The sequence below is a fragment of the Ammodytes marinus genome (assembly GCF_949987685.1).
Source record: "Ammodytes marinus genome assembly, chromosome: 14".
Taxonomy (NCBI): Eukaryota; Metazoa; Chordata; class Actinopteri; order Uranoscopiformes; family Ammodytidae; genus Ammodytes; species Ammodytes marinus.
In genome coordinates, this window is record NC_137218.1 from 27,136,191 (window position 1) to 27,150,989 (window position 14,799).

The following is a 14,799-nucleotide window of genomic DNA, read 5'->3' on the forward strand; positions in this document are numbered from 1 at the left end:
GCAATCCAATTGTGTGCACTGATATTTGAAATGCATGCGTAGGAGCCGCCCCTTGAGTTGGGAAGGTCTATTGATCGTGGCCAGACCCTCTATCAGTCTAGATATGGGTCTGGATTTACAGGCTAACAGTGTGGCACTCACTCAGTGAAATCCTCCTTCGTCTTTCTCCCAAATGTTGATATTCTACCCCCATCATCACATTTGATCAACTGCTTTGATGGAAGGCCCTTTTGATCATAGAAGCTGTGCCACAGGGAAGTGACTTGGGCAGCGTGGTTTTGGGGTCTGTTGCACATTTCATGGCTGGTGCTGAGTTGCAGGAGGAAATGGAGCTTTTCTAACTTTTCTTTTTGCTAATATCAGTAATATTTCCCTTATCTATGTGCAGTGGATGTGCAAGCTCCTATTGGATCATCCAGATATTTACCAGAAATGTGTGAACACTGGCGAACAGAACAAGCACATGGCGGATGCAAGGCGAGCATGCGACATGAAGGATACACTGATCTGAACTACCTCCAAGAAAGACACCATTTCTACTTGGATCCATTCTTATGCAGTGTCTCTACTGGGGTCAATGCATACCTCTATGGAATGTTGATAAGGGAAAGATCATCCCAAACACCATTTTGGCCAGCATGGATGGACAGACTACTGTCAAGAAGTGGGTTCAGGCGGTCAACAACAGTACAAAGAATGTCAAGATCGATTGTGGAGTAGTGGAGGTCGATCTTCACCTGCTTTTCCAGCGACTCACAATTGCTGCAAAAGGTTCATCCAGAACCGTTTGACACCTTCTTGTTGCTTCAACAGCCAGAAAAGCCACTATTAGCAGATGCCATTTGGGCGCTCCACACACCTGACCTTCCAGGAGTCACAGGTCAATTTCAGTATTTGGTGGTCCTGGTGGATTGTGAAGCACTTGTTCAGTCTAACTCGGACACGTAGATCAACATTCAAAGACATCAGTTAACCATACAGTAAATATTTCAAAAGAAGGTATGGAGAGTCAGTTGTCGTATTTCAGGTTATCAGGGCACATCCACCGAAGACATGGCACACTGTAGGCGCGCACATGCCAGGACCGGAGCAACTGTCACCATAGGGGAGGACATGCTGATCTGCTCATAGTACAGAAAGTAGTATCTGCTAGTCTTCTTTATTTACCACACCAACCTCCAGTTCTGATTTCAACAAGCTACAGTGTTTGACCCACTGTCAGAGAGAATGCTTTGCTGTGCCTTTATGATGGAAGAATGGGGAGGGACTTGACTCACTACAAGTGCTTTTGAGAGATGGACTCCAATGCGTCATACAACTATATCTGAATACTCATGGTTTGCATTGAATTACGCCTTTGACGTTGCAGTATTACTGCTCTGGATGCGCCTTGAATTAACAGTACAGCTTTGCACCAATATTTTAATATTAAAGTTTATGTTCATCAGTGTGCACATTTATGTGAGTTTGTGGCAGTTTGGCATTCAAAAACATATTATGGTGTTATAAAAGTAGTATTACATTTTATTATTTAGTCTTGATTAATGAACACAATTAAAGTTTATAAAACTCAAAGTTCATGCAGCATAAGCTACAACATTATAAGGTCACAGCGAGGTTAGATACTGTGATCATTTTCACAAAATCATTGAATTCACCCTTAACTATTGACCTAAACTGTTTCTGATGTTGTATGTGGTATCATAGTAATCACTGACCATGAAAACATAGGGGTAGATGTCACCTGTTATCATGATTAGTTCAGGAGTTATGATGCAAAATGCATAATTAGGCTATGGCGGAAAGTAAAATGGCCGCCTCGGCCGCCATGATTCGATTACGTGATTGCTCAATATCTGCAAAGGTTCAGGACCCTGAACTGTATGAGTTTACCAAGTTTCATGTTTTCTAAGAAGGGTAAGCAATTTGGCACTTACCTCAACCATTAAACATTTTTTAGGAATCCGAAAAATTGGTACAAAAGTATGGTAAAGAAACCCCTTAGAGAATGACATTCCTCCACTAGGATTCCCTAGGTCTTTGAGTATGTTATAAATTACAATTTCATGAGACAAGAACAGTTGAAATAGTTTCTTTTGCAATTTGTGGGAGGTCCACACTATTTTTCTCATACAATGAGTGGACTTTTGAAAGCATGCATTTTTAATAAAATGTGTGAATTTTATCCCCAATTGTTATGGGAGGGAGAAAAATATTGTTTTTTTAGTCTTGAAACCTCTCAAATTGCATTCCTTGACCCAAACAATGTACATTTTGACACTAAGTTTGTCATTATAGCTAAAACAGAAGCAAATATATGAGCTCTGGTGTATTGCACTGTTTATTGTCATAACATTCCGCGGCCATTTTCGAAAAAGGTGTGTATTTCAGAAAAAAAGGGTGATCTCACTTGTGTCTTTGGATAAATGTATTTCTATGACCCTAAGGTACTTCCATACCAAAGGGGACTTTTGCATCATGACTTGAAGTCAACGCCCTATTTTTTGCACTTAACCTCCCTACTATTTAGAACTTGCTTTATTTAGTTAGATTTGTTTGCCTACATTGATTGTATCAACAGACTAAAATCCATTTGTGTCCCACAGCGTTTCATGTATGATGTCTACCATTCATACATTCATACCATTCTTATTCCTACTACAAAGGTTTTTTACAAAAAGTGATTTTGACAAGAAGTGTTCTCCTGAATCACTGACTCCACATTAAACAAATCAATTCAGAAAAGATGTATCTGAGCCGCTGCTTTTTTACAAACTATTTGGAATTGAGGCGTATGATGAAAGAAAAACAAACATAAACTCACCTTTCCAATCTCACTCTTCAGTTTATACTGGTTGAGCTGGATACAGTCCTGTGACAAAGAGAAACAATGGGGTCATGGAGAGCTACATCAACAACATTGCTTTCCTCTTACAGAGCAGAGACACAGGAACATGCCTCCCTGCTGTGTGTATGTGTGTGTGTGTGTGTGTGTGTGTGTGTGTGTGTGTACATGCGTTGAATGTCGTTTATTTGTGAGATGTACTGTAGTTAACGATGCAGTCTGTAGATTCTGTTTACTGTCTGCCAATCCATCAGAGTGAAGCTACTGCTTAAATGGTTGATTTGTAGTTCCATAGCAACCACTGCTACAGAGTCGACCAAGGGCACGGGAGAGTAGAGCAGACCAAAGCAGGACAGTCAGAAAATCAGACAGACAGACAGACAGACAGACAGTTGAAGAGTTGGAGGGGTTGGCTGATGAAGGGGACGCACAAACAGCAAAGTCAATGAGCAGACAAGCAAGCAGTGACGCAAGTGTGGAAGGAGATGTGGACAGAATGGATTGAAAGCAGTCCTCTCATTACTAGGGCTGTGTATTGGCAAGGGCGTCACGATACAATACGCATCACAATATGATATATCACAATACAATGCATATTGCGATATATTGCAATAATATTCCACATAGTTCAATGAAATTTGTAAAAACAGAGCTGATATACAAGTTGCAAGAACAGGGTGGTCTTAGTACATCACATCACATTGATTATCAGAAGCAAACTAATAAGTGAGTGACCAGCTTCTCAGACTTAAGCAACATTATTTTGAACTAGGGGATAAACCACATACCTTGCTGGCCCGCCAGCTCAGAGGGCAACAAGCCAGCAGATCCATACATACAATAAGATCTAGCAGAGGTGTGGCATTAACTGACCCGAAACAAATAAATAAATGCTTTAAGGAGTATTATCATGAGCTGTATAAATCCAAAGCTAAGGGTGATATCGACGCATGGTTAAAAAAGCTAGACAGCGCCTCCCACGAGGCCTTAACCCATTGATGACAATGGCAATCTAGGATGCATGTCCTTAATGCCTGAGGGTTTTCTGAAAAAATAGTATGAATTGTAAAGTCTACTAAAACCTTAAGATCTAAGCATGTGTAGCACATAGAAACATGAAATAAAATAAATTTAAAAGTTAAGGTTCACAGGTTTTATTTAAACATGCTCCCTTAGCGCTTACAAACCAACACATTTTTCTAAAAATCGTCAAAATTAGATGGGGGAGAAAAAAAAGAATAAATAATATAAAATATTTAAAAATAATGTGCTAAACAAGGTTATAATCCTGCTTCCTTTTAGCATGGATAGTAGTGACTGAGTGTGCAGTGGAGGGATAAAGATAGACAGATATAGGAAGGAGAAGAAAGCCTTATTTTATTATTTAGTTCAGTTATCACTGGCACCATAAATCCGACTTCCCAGTACAACTGGAACGCAGACTGACTCCTGCTGTCGGGAGCCGATCAGCTGGTCCAAACGGCTGTATACCATGGAGATGAAAACGAAACTGAAACTTAACTTTCGCCTGGCTGGGCTGAATTTGAGTTGGAGCATCAAAATATAGCCTAAATTCATAAATATTGTTAATAAATAGATGCAATGTGTTGTGTGATTTTCGTCAGTAGCCTATAGTAGACCTTGATTCTGCGCTCCGAACGCCACTAACTGTTCTGTAATACACTATCGCCGACACAGCTGGCGTATTTTTTTTTTAATTTTAATTTTTTTATTTTTTATTAATTTTTTTGATTGGCGTGATTTTCAGCAAACCACACATTTTTTGGGTGGTCACGTGGTCTTAAAAAATCAACAAAACCCACCTCATGTGTAATTGAACCAATGACGGTGCATTCTATGTTGCGCACGCCATGAAAATTAGATAAAGTAACAATGCTGCGTGACGCAGCATCAGGCAGGAGATACAATGTGGCATCACGCAGCAGCCGTCATCAATGGGTTAAACTCTGAACTGTCCCCTGCAGAAATCACAGACGCTATCAAATCACTGCATAACGGCAAGATGGCCCTGGGCCAGATGGCTTCGTAGTTGAATTTTATAAGAAGTTTGCTGACCAAGTAACCCCGATCTTGCATAGAATGTTCTCCCACTCAGCCGAAGCGAACAGACTCCCATCAACACTGTATAACGCAAACATTTCTCTCTTGTTAAAACAAGACAGATGAAACTAACCCGTCCTCATATCAACCAATTGCTATGCTTAACTTGGATTTAAAAATTTTCACAAAAATTCTGGCAAATAAGACTAAACAAATCTATAGAATCCATTATTCACACAGATTTACTGGGTTTATCCCCAATAGGTTTTCATTTTCTAATGTTAGGAGAGTCCTAAATATTATGTATAACAAATTCGACAGCTCTTCCAAACAAGCTGTTTTGTTTCTGGACGCGGAAAAAGCTTTCGACCAGGTTGAGTGGGGGTACGTACTCAAGGTGCTGGAGGAGTTCGGTCTAGGGGCCCCTTTCATTTCATGGGTGCACTTAATATATGCCCATCCCACCGCCTCCATTCTAACAAACCAGGAAAGATCCACACCCTTTGCCCTTCAGAGGGGCACGCGCCAGGGTTGCCCCCTCTCGCCGCTCCTCTTTGCGTTGGCCATCGAGCCCCTGGCTATTAGCATAAGAGGGCACGCACTTATAAAGCCTATATCACTAGGTGGGATGGACCATAAGATGTCTCTGTACGCAGATGACATCGCCCTTTTTGTAGCCGACCCCGAGAATTCCATCCCCCACCTACTCCAGCTAATTAATTATTTTGGCGACGTCTCGGGCTACTCCATAAATTGAACTCTTGTCTTTAACAGCAGATCTGGACCCAACATTCCTAGCCAATACGCAGTTTAAAACAAATCTGGTCAGTATAAAGTACCTGGGCATTAAATTATCTAAAAACCCAAAGACACTTTTTAAGTTAAATTTTACAGAAAGATTGAACAAACTAAAGGAGAATATAGAGAAATGGAGAACATTACCGATCTCCCTTATTGGCCATGTGAACGCAGTAAAGATGGGTCTCCCTGCCGAGCTTTCTGTATCTATTTCAGAATGTGCCAATTTATATTCCTAAATCTTACTTTAAGTCAATTGATTCCATTATAATGCCTTTCATTTGGGGATAGGGGAGAGTGGCCTAAGTTGTGCAACTTTTCACTCAAAGTGACTTTAAAGTAAGGCCTTGACAGGAAAGTCTCCAACTCAAATATGTACATATATTTCAGGGTGTTGTGCATCCCTGGCAATAAAAACTTTGGATCTGGAATAAACTGTTGAAGAAATATAGCTTTCGGAAAAAAAGTTGTCTTGTTGCACAACTTGCCCCCGGTGTGGTGTAAGTTGTGCGGTTGGAGAGAATACCATGGGGTAAATTGTGCCATTGCTATATATCTCATAAACTGTAATGCAAGACAAATCCATTAGACAATCACTTATTTAAGGTGTATTTAAAGTAAATAAAGTAAATAGTTGACAAAGATTGAAGGACAATTTTCTTAAACAAGGCCTAGCAGATCTAATGCTTTTACCTGCAAAGCTCACAATGACAAAGTCACCATCATCATCTTTCTGGCCATCTGAACTCTCATCAGTGGTGTCGTTAAGTGGAATTGATATGTCACTCTCTTCTGAGCTACTGTAGACAATCACTTTCTTTTGGTGACCAGCGTATACAGCCATGCCACTGGCACAACTCTCAGAAATTTACTTTGCACTAGTTGCTCCGTGCTTGTGGAACCAACTGCCACCTGACAAATGTGATTCCCTCTACATTTCTGCCTTTAAATCAAGGCTCAAAACCCATATGTACACCCTGGTGTTTCCTCCCCATTAACTATCCTACCTCTGCACTACTATATGTGTTTATGTGGATGTATGGGCTTTACGTCTTTTATTTTGGTTATTGTTATTTTACCTTCATTGTTTACCTACTGAATGCACTATGTACAGCACTTTGGACAGTGCAAACTGTCATAAATGTGCTTTTATAAATACATTTTACTTACTTACTTATAACTCACCTCGGGCCTTTGGCACAAATCACCCCAATCCCAGAAATTTGGATAATAAGCATGATGCAGCAATTTAGGGCTGACATCGTGCTAACTGTATAGACTCAAAATGTAGCATACCAAAGCACTAAAACATGTGTCAAATGTTTTCAAACTTGTCTATAAGTGTTCAGACACAATAATCAAAAAACCTTGATCATGGAAATTTTACTTTGAAAGGCAAAACACAGTTTTTTTCAGCTTAAATGTGCTTATATCTTATTCCTTGTGTCTCCCTTCTTTACAGGATGAGTTAAATGGATGGCTCTTCTTAAATATGTGGTCACATTTCCAATTTCTTCCACGGTTTTCAAGAAACAAGGGGTGGCACAACTTCCAAAATGCACAACTTAGGCCACTCTCCCCTATAAAGCACATAGGATCTCAGAAGCCCATCTTCAGAAACCCAGGGAGCATGGCGGACTGGGGTTACCGTGTTTTTTACATTATTACTGGGCTGCCAATGCTAGAGTGATGGTGTATTGGCAATTTACATATGAAAAAGATGTTAGAACTGATCTGCCCCCCTGGTTGCCCATTGAAAAAAGCCTGGCCCCAAAAACGTCTCTTCCTGCCCTCCTTTTCTCTTCTCCCAGACCGCCTGCCTCCTCTAGAGGAGACCACTTTATTCTATCCAATGGTCAGAGAATTTGGAACTAAATTAGAAAGGCCTGTGAACTACCGAGCACGACCATACATGCCCCAATCTGACATAACCATGCCTTTCCCCCATCGTTCACAGATTCAGCATTCAGAGATTGGAGTCGGAAGGGAATAGTAACAGTTGAGGACCTTTATATAAATGGTCACTTTGCTTCATTTGATCAGCTAGTATCAAAGTTTTCACTGTCAAAAGCGCAATTCTTCAGGTATCTACAGTTAAGGAATTATGTCAGACAGAATATACCATCCTTTGAATCACTGCCCGCAGATGACCCATTGTCCAAAACTTTGCTAGACTCACCAGAAGCTAAAAACCTGATTTCATCTTTTGTGTGAATATTTTTAGACCGGCAGGACACATCTACTTTAAAGATAAAGCAATCATGGGAAAAAGACTTAAACATTGGAATAACTGACGATGTCTGGGAGGGAGCGCTAAAAAGCATAAAATCCTGCTCTATAAACTCAAGGCTTCAGTTAATTCAATTTAAGGTCACACTTAGATTGCACTATTCTAAGGTTAAACTGCAAAACATTTTCCCAAATCTTTCGCCTTTATGTAACAGATGTAAGACTGCCGAGGGTACACTTGCTCACCACTTTTGGGAATGTCCAAATCTTTACAACTTTTGGTGTCTTGTATTTCAATGGTATTCTAATGTCTTAAATGTTTCTTTCACTCCTGATCCGGAAACTGTTCTGTTTGGGCACTTGGACAAACTGGACCATAATGCTCGCCCAATCATGGTCTATGGCATGGTAATTGCTAAACGATGTATTTTAAAAGCTGTGGAAATCGGACTGGGCCCCCCAATTTCACTCTTGGCTAAGGGAACTGGTGGGCATCTTGCACATTGAGAGGCTAAGATACGAGCTGTCAGGCAGCGCTCCTGGCTTTCGTGCAGTGTGGGGCCCAGTGCTAACAGCACATCGGGGCCTGAAACGTATGCCCCCTTGGCGCCACATGCAGTGGACGAGAGAGGTTTGCCCCAGTTTTGTTTATTTTTCTCTTTTCGTTTCTGTGTGTGTATTTATAGCTTATTTTCTTAATCATCTTGTCTTATTTGCTTATTTAATTTATTTTTTATTTTTTTATTTCTTGTCTGTCTGTGTGAGGGAGGGGGGTGGGGGTTGTGTGTGTATTATATATGTCTACTTATTTTGTCTTTTTGTCTGTATAAAAAAAATTAAAAAACCATTAAAATATAAGTTTCAAAAAAGAAACAAACTAATTAAAAGGACTGCGTACTGCGACATCTACATGAGCAGAGGTTGTAGTAGACAACCTGTTTTTAAACCCGACTTTCTTTTCTCTAAAATACAGATTGTTGGAGCTGATGATACAATACAGATATCACAAAAATAAATATCATAATACATTGCCCTATCAATATTTTAGCACATCTCTACTCATTTACCGTTTAGGGTGCAATGGCTTAAGTGTGAGCTGGGCTGCTGCTTTAGGGCCTCATACCGCATTACATTAAGTGGGAGAATACAGATCTAACAGAAAGTACTGCGCCAACTCAGAGCGTATAGGGCAGGGCTTCATGTTTCACACGCCGGGGTATTTTAGTAAACTTTTTCTATGGGATGATTTTTAAATACAATTTGAATGTTTTTTTTTTTTATTCTTACATTCTTGTTAGCAGAAAGGAAAATCTTACTAATCGATACTAGCGAATGGCAGTACATTTTCAATATCGAAATTGCAATGCAAAACAATGCAAAACGGGACAGAAGCATATCGTTCCGGCTCTACTGGAAGGCGTTTACAAAAAATTAGAGGAGGAACGAGAACACAGATGTTATAAAACAGAAAGACAGCGGCAACTCGAAAAGTGTAGGACAGGACTCCACTCACCACGCGTCAGGGTATTTTAGAAAATATGACATAATTGCGTGGGTTACATAATCTGCTGGACGTGTGGTTCGTATTGGTGGTGTTGCCGGAGATGCCAGGATTGTGCGTCAGAGAGTTATGCACGATTTATGGGTTTGATGGTGTGAACTACTGTGAGAAGGGATACTGACAAAGGCTGAGAGAAAGAATAGAGGCTGGAGAGATAAAGAGATGGGAAGAAAAATGGGACGGCGGTAGTTAATACTGGGATAAAGAGGGGCCATGCAGAAAGCCTTAAATACATCTGCCACGAACGCACATGCACAAACACATGAATCAAACTGCTGAAAAAGAGGCTTCACTGGGCCACAACTCATCTTTATTCTTCCAAATTCTTTATATTGCACATTTAAATTACTTGATAATCCATACCGTTTTGCCTCACTTTTGCACTATTTAGCATCGTGGGGTCGGAGAAAAATGTATTTCCGATTCCTCTGTATGTATAGCACATATTGTAAAAATTGACAATAAAGCCCTGACAAAAAAATCTTTGTAAGGGCTTTTGGGGTCACAGGCACATTGGACTGTTGCTTTACAGTCGCAGCGCAGTCATCTGTCTGCTGTCCCGCACTATTCAACACACCCATCTCTATCCCCATCTCCCTCTGTCCTCCACCAAACTCTCCACATCTTTCCATCCATTACCCAGCCACTGATCAATATCAGTGCATAACAAAAATAGATCACTGCCGCCGTGCCTGTTCAAAAATCAATGACCATGCATTTTAATTCATATGATGAATAATAATGAAGCCTGTCTTAGGTAGTGTATAATTAAAAAGGTAGGAAATGGTGTCCAATGGTATTTAAAGCCTGCAAGAGTAAAAATCATTTCCGCAGCCTGTCGTTTTCACATTAACTTTGATGGAATGGTATTATGGCTGTAGCGAAACAGGACCAGTGATTGCAGAAGAAGGTGGTTAAGTTTGGGTTACATTGTCATCGAACCTTGTGTCTGGTGCAAATGAAAGAAATGTGCAGGAAAACAAGAGAGATGAGAGCCTTGATTTACTCTTTGAAAATATGAAATATTGAATGAGAACACAGAGATTCAATTCTATATGATTGTATGACTGCACTAGATAATGGTTGAGTCAAGCTTTTTTGTCTTCCATTCACTGTAAAGATGAATAAACAGTCATATTCAAGAAAAAGACCTGGACAAATCGATTCTGCCAGTGTTGTGAATTACCTTTCTCTCTCTAGAGTCTATTGTATCAATCTCACTATTCAATCTTTATTTGCCCACTCTCAGCACCGGTCTGAGCTCACTGGAATAACGGCTCTTCACAAAATGTCCTCTATCCCTTTCATTTAAAAAGGATATGTTTACATGTTGGCAAGGAGTGGTGCAACAGACCACAAAACTCACGGTTTCGGATTGTGTCACGGGTTTTTGAGTTACGGAATCGGATAATTTTTGGATCAACAACATCAAAAATAGCAAAGACAAATATGAATTCAATTTTCTGTCGTATTTAAAAAAAAATCCACAGTGAATTATAAAATAGCCTGTGTCCTCAAGGGCTATTTTAAATATATATATACAAATATTTAAAAATAATAAAGTGCATAATGAGGTTATAATCCTGCTTCCTTTAAGCATAGGTCGGACAAGTAGTGACTGCGTCGATTGTTCAAGGAAGTAATGCAATCTTGAATTGGACACTAGCTGCGCTCATCCCTACACTCATCCTAACCATAACCCACAAAATGAACAAGTGAATGCGTTAGTGAAATGTACCCCACTTCCCGATTCTCTCTCCGAAAAATGACACACGTGTACAAAATGAGACGGAGTCAAAATGTGTACAAAATAGAGTGAACGTCAATCACAATAGTGATGAGAAAGTCAGGGGTGAGGTCACAGGGGAGTGCTTCCTGCCACATACTGACAAAGCAGAAGGAGTAAGAAGCTTCTGTGATTTTTTCTTATACATTTTCCCCATTGTGGTTAGTGCTGTTAAGAAAACAGCGGGGGGGGGAGGGGGAATAACTGGCTGTTTGTGCAAGCAAGAAATGTTTCTCTCTGCTGTGTGCTCCATGGATCCAGTCAGAGCAGGAAATACAAACAACATGAATCCTTCTTTATGGTTCAGTGGCAGAGCTGCAACTCCATTTCCAGATAGGATAGGACACAATGACAGGTCTGACAGTCTGTGGCAGCACTCACTTCAATTCAGAGGGGGTTCCACATTGTGTCATGAATTTTTCGATATATTCACATTGAAAAGGGTAAACAAGTCAGAGGAATATGGAGATTTTGGAGTCGTGAATATGTCTTGTTTTTGCAAGAGTTGACACACACAGATGCATGCACGATTATGAATGATTGGCAAGCTCCACAGGCAGAGTTTTAGAAGTAGTAGTTTATATGATTATTCACTTTGCTGAGAGCTAGAAGATCAGTACTGTACCTCTCTAAAGTCTGTCTGCTTAATATGAAGCCACCCGCAGGCTTAGCTTAGGATCAAAGGCTAGCCTGGTTTTGTCCACAGGTAAGACAATCTGCCTACCAGCACCTCTAAAGCTGGCTAATTACACCTTAAATTATGTATGCAGACACAATGTATAAATAAATGTATAAAAAATGTATCGTGACATACCATATCTAACCCTTGTATCGTGATGTGTATCGTATTGCGAAGTCCTTGCCAATACCCAGCCCTAGATTTAATGGTTATTAATCAATGTACGTAGGTAAAAAATGGCTTCCTTACCTGAGCGTCTGATATGGACACACGTTTAGACTCCACGGTGGGCCTGCGAGCCACACGAGGGGAGACGTGAGGGCAGCCTTCCCGAGAGCTGGACAGGTAAGTGCCTCTCTCCTGCAGAGACAACTTCCGCCCGGTTAGGTTAGGCCGCGAAGGGTGCGTCCTCTTGGCCTGAGCCCCCCCTTGCTCCGGAGCCTTTCCCCCATTCCTCACGCCGTTGGTAGCAGAGTCTGCTGTGGTCAAGGCAGCCATGGTGTCTGTGAGACTGCTGGTCTGACTGTCAGCGTCAGGGCCGAGCCTCTCACAGTGAGGGTCCCTGCTCATAGCCATGGCCTTTGGAGTTAGGAGCAGCACAGGAGCAGGTGGTGGCAGGGAGGGCAGTGGTAAAGCGCCTACCAGCATCAACGGGACCAAGGCCAGCTTGTCGTCCCTTCGTTCAGGGTCTTACCAGAGCTGGAAAAGACAAAAATAGGATGTTGTGAACCATGAATGAAGATATTTAGTCACAGTGGTGCTTTTAGCTAATAGGGTTCTATGCCAAAAGTCAGGCGGACGATTATTACGACATCAAGTCAGTTTTTTTATTTTAATTTTTTTACTTTTCCATGATATTCTCATAGATACACCTGTATATTTGGCATGAGGCCAAAACATATACAGGGGAGGGGACACAAGAGGACGATTAGCACACGATTAGCACACCGTCCGGTCCTCGCCGCACAAATCTAGTTATAAGACGTCGCTCATGCTGTTTGCAGAATATCCAACTTAAAACCATCGTAACCGCATTTTGGTGCAATGGAAAATATGTCCACGCGTCCTTTTGCATTTCAGATTTCAGACTTTATTGTCATTGTGCAAATTGTACAACCAAATTAGGATGGTGCTCACCACCCAGAGTGCAAAATAAAGCAGTGCAAAATGCAAACAAAGACAACAACAATAGGAAACAATAAGTTAAATATGCACATGTGAATTAAAACCGTTGAATTCCATCACTGATCTTAGTAGGGCACATCTCTCTGCAAAGGCTCCATATGGACTGGTTTAATCAAAGATTCAGATAGAAGAATCCACCTCTCTGTGTGGATGGTCTGGTAGGTCAAGCTACCTGCTGTACCTGCTCTTATAAATTGAAAAAAATGTCCCCCAGGATGAAAGCCAACCCAAATGCATAAAAGCTAATTACGCTTAATGTCTTTGGCCATGATTGTATGTGCACTGACACAAAAAATAAATGCACACTTGAAAAAGACAGAAGGTATTGTGTGCACTGTATGATCGCGTATATCCAGACATTTATCTGGGATTTGCTTATTGTGCTTTTCTCCTTTCATCTCCAATGAAGATCAAGTCAGCCACAGATTGTCACAGACTTCGAATATCAAAGCTCTCTTTCACCCAAAGAAGAAAACAGCACTTACAGTAAATGCATAATCTTTAATAGGTGTGGCTCTAAACCGAATGCTGTTCATCACATGTTTTTTAAGGCCAGGACACACCAGTCCGACTTGTTTCTACTTGTTCCGACTACGCAAAAAATGGGGTCGGCCGTTTCAGGAAGCTCCAGGCTTCCCGTCGCGGCCAGAGAACACACCAAACTGACTGCTGACTTTCCGTACGCTCTGTTGCTTGCGCGGGACGTAATGTCTCCATAACAGCAGGCGGCGCTAATCTGTATTGTGGCCCGAAAAAATACGAAAGCCGGAAATGATGGGACAACTCTCTAGAGCATAAACATAGATAGAAATACGTATTTATATTTATGGACCATAAGAGCACAATTTTTAGCAGAGAGTGTCGAGCATGGTGTCGAGCAGTCAACAAGGGTTGATGCATGTGAGTACTCTCAAAACGAAACGAACAAACACATTAAAACGATGGCTAGCTGTTGTTAGCTGTTTGTGCTACCCGCCTCACTTCCGGGCTTCACTGATTCGCTAGCCCTCCACCAATCAAATTGCTCCAAATGAAAGACGGTCGGCCAGCCTGTCGCCGCCGATTGAACATGTTCAATCGGCGGCGACAGGCTCAAAACAAGCCCGACGACCTCTACGTCGGCCGACGTTACGGCACACACCAAACAGATTCGTCTCCCGACCCCCTATCGACTCTACGACGGCGATTTTCGGGCTGGTGTGTCCTGGCCTTAAGGGTTGGAAATTTCAGTCTTGGTCGGATGGTCCACCACTTTGGTTCAAACTAAAGTATCTTAACATCCCAATAGTTGTTAAGATATTTGGATGGATAACGATGAGATTATGTACAGACATCAGTCTTCCAAAGAGCATCCACCTTACATATTTTGGTGATACACTTACATTTACAAGTGCCACCATGAGGTTAACATAGTGGTTTCAAGTGAAGTGTCTTTACTCTTGAATAGATTGCTAGTCAATTTTGATGTTCAAAAAGTGGCATCATCAGTTTGTTTGTTTGTTTGGTGAAGAACAAAGTAATGACATTGTTTAGTGTCTTTAGCAATGTTAACATGCTACCAAAGTTATAACATTGGAGGTACATGTGAACAGGAGTATACTAGTAAAAAGAAGTAGTAAAGTATTCACATGGACTCACAGTGCACCTGCACTACT

General features: G+C 41.1%; 2 protein-coding genes across 2 annotated transcripts in view; both read right to left on the minus strand.

Moving 5' to 3' along the window:
• Positions 1–14,799, minus strand: part of atp2a3 (ATPase sarcoplasmic/endoplasmic reticulum Ca2+ transporting 3) — a 333,837-nt gene that overhangs the window by 227,480 nt on the left and 91,558 nt on the right. The gene's annotated exons all lie outside the window — the stretch shown is intronic.
• The window catches only part of camkk1a (calcium/calmodulin-dependent protein kinase kinase 1, alpha a), an 80,666-nt gene that overhangs the window by 39,555 nt on the left and 26,312 nt on the right, over positions 1–14,799 (minus strand). Inside the window, exons 2-3 of the mRNA XM_080041647.1 lie at positions 12,209–12,658; positions 2,825–2,872 (exon numbers count right to left, since the gene is read on the minus strand). Coding sequence (XP_079897773.1) covers positions 2,825–2,872; positions 12,209–12,607 — 447 coding nt within the window. The 5' untranslated portion in view covers positions 12,608–12,658. The remainder of the gene's footprint in view (positions 1–2,824; positions 2,873–12,208; positions 12,659–14,799) is intronic.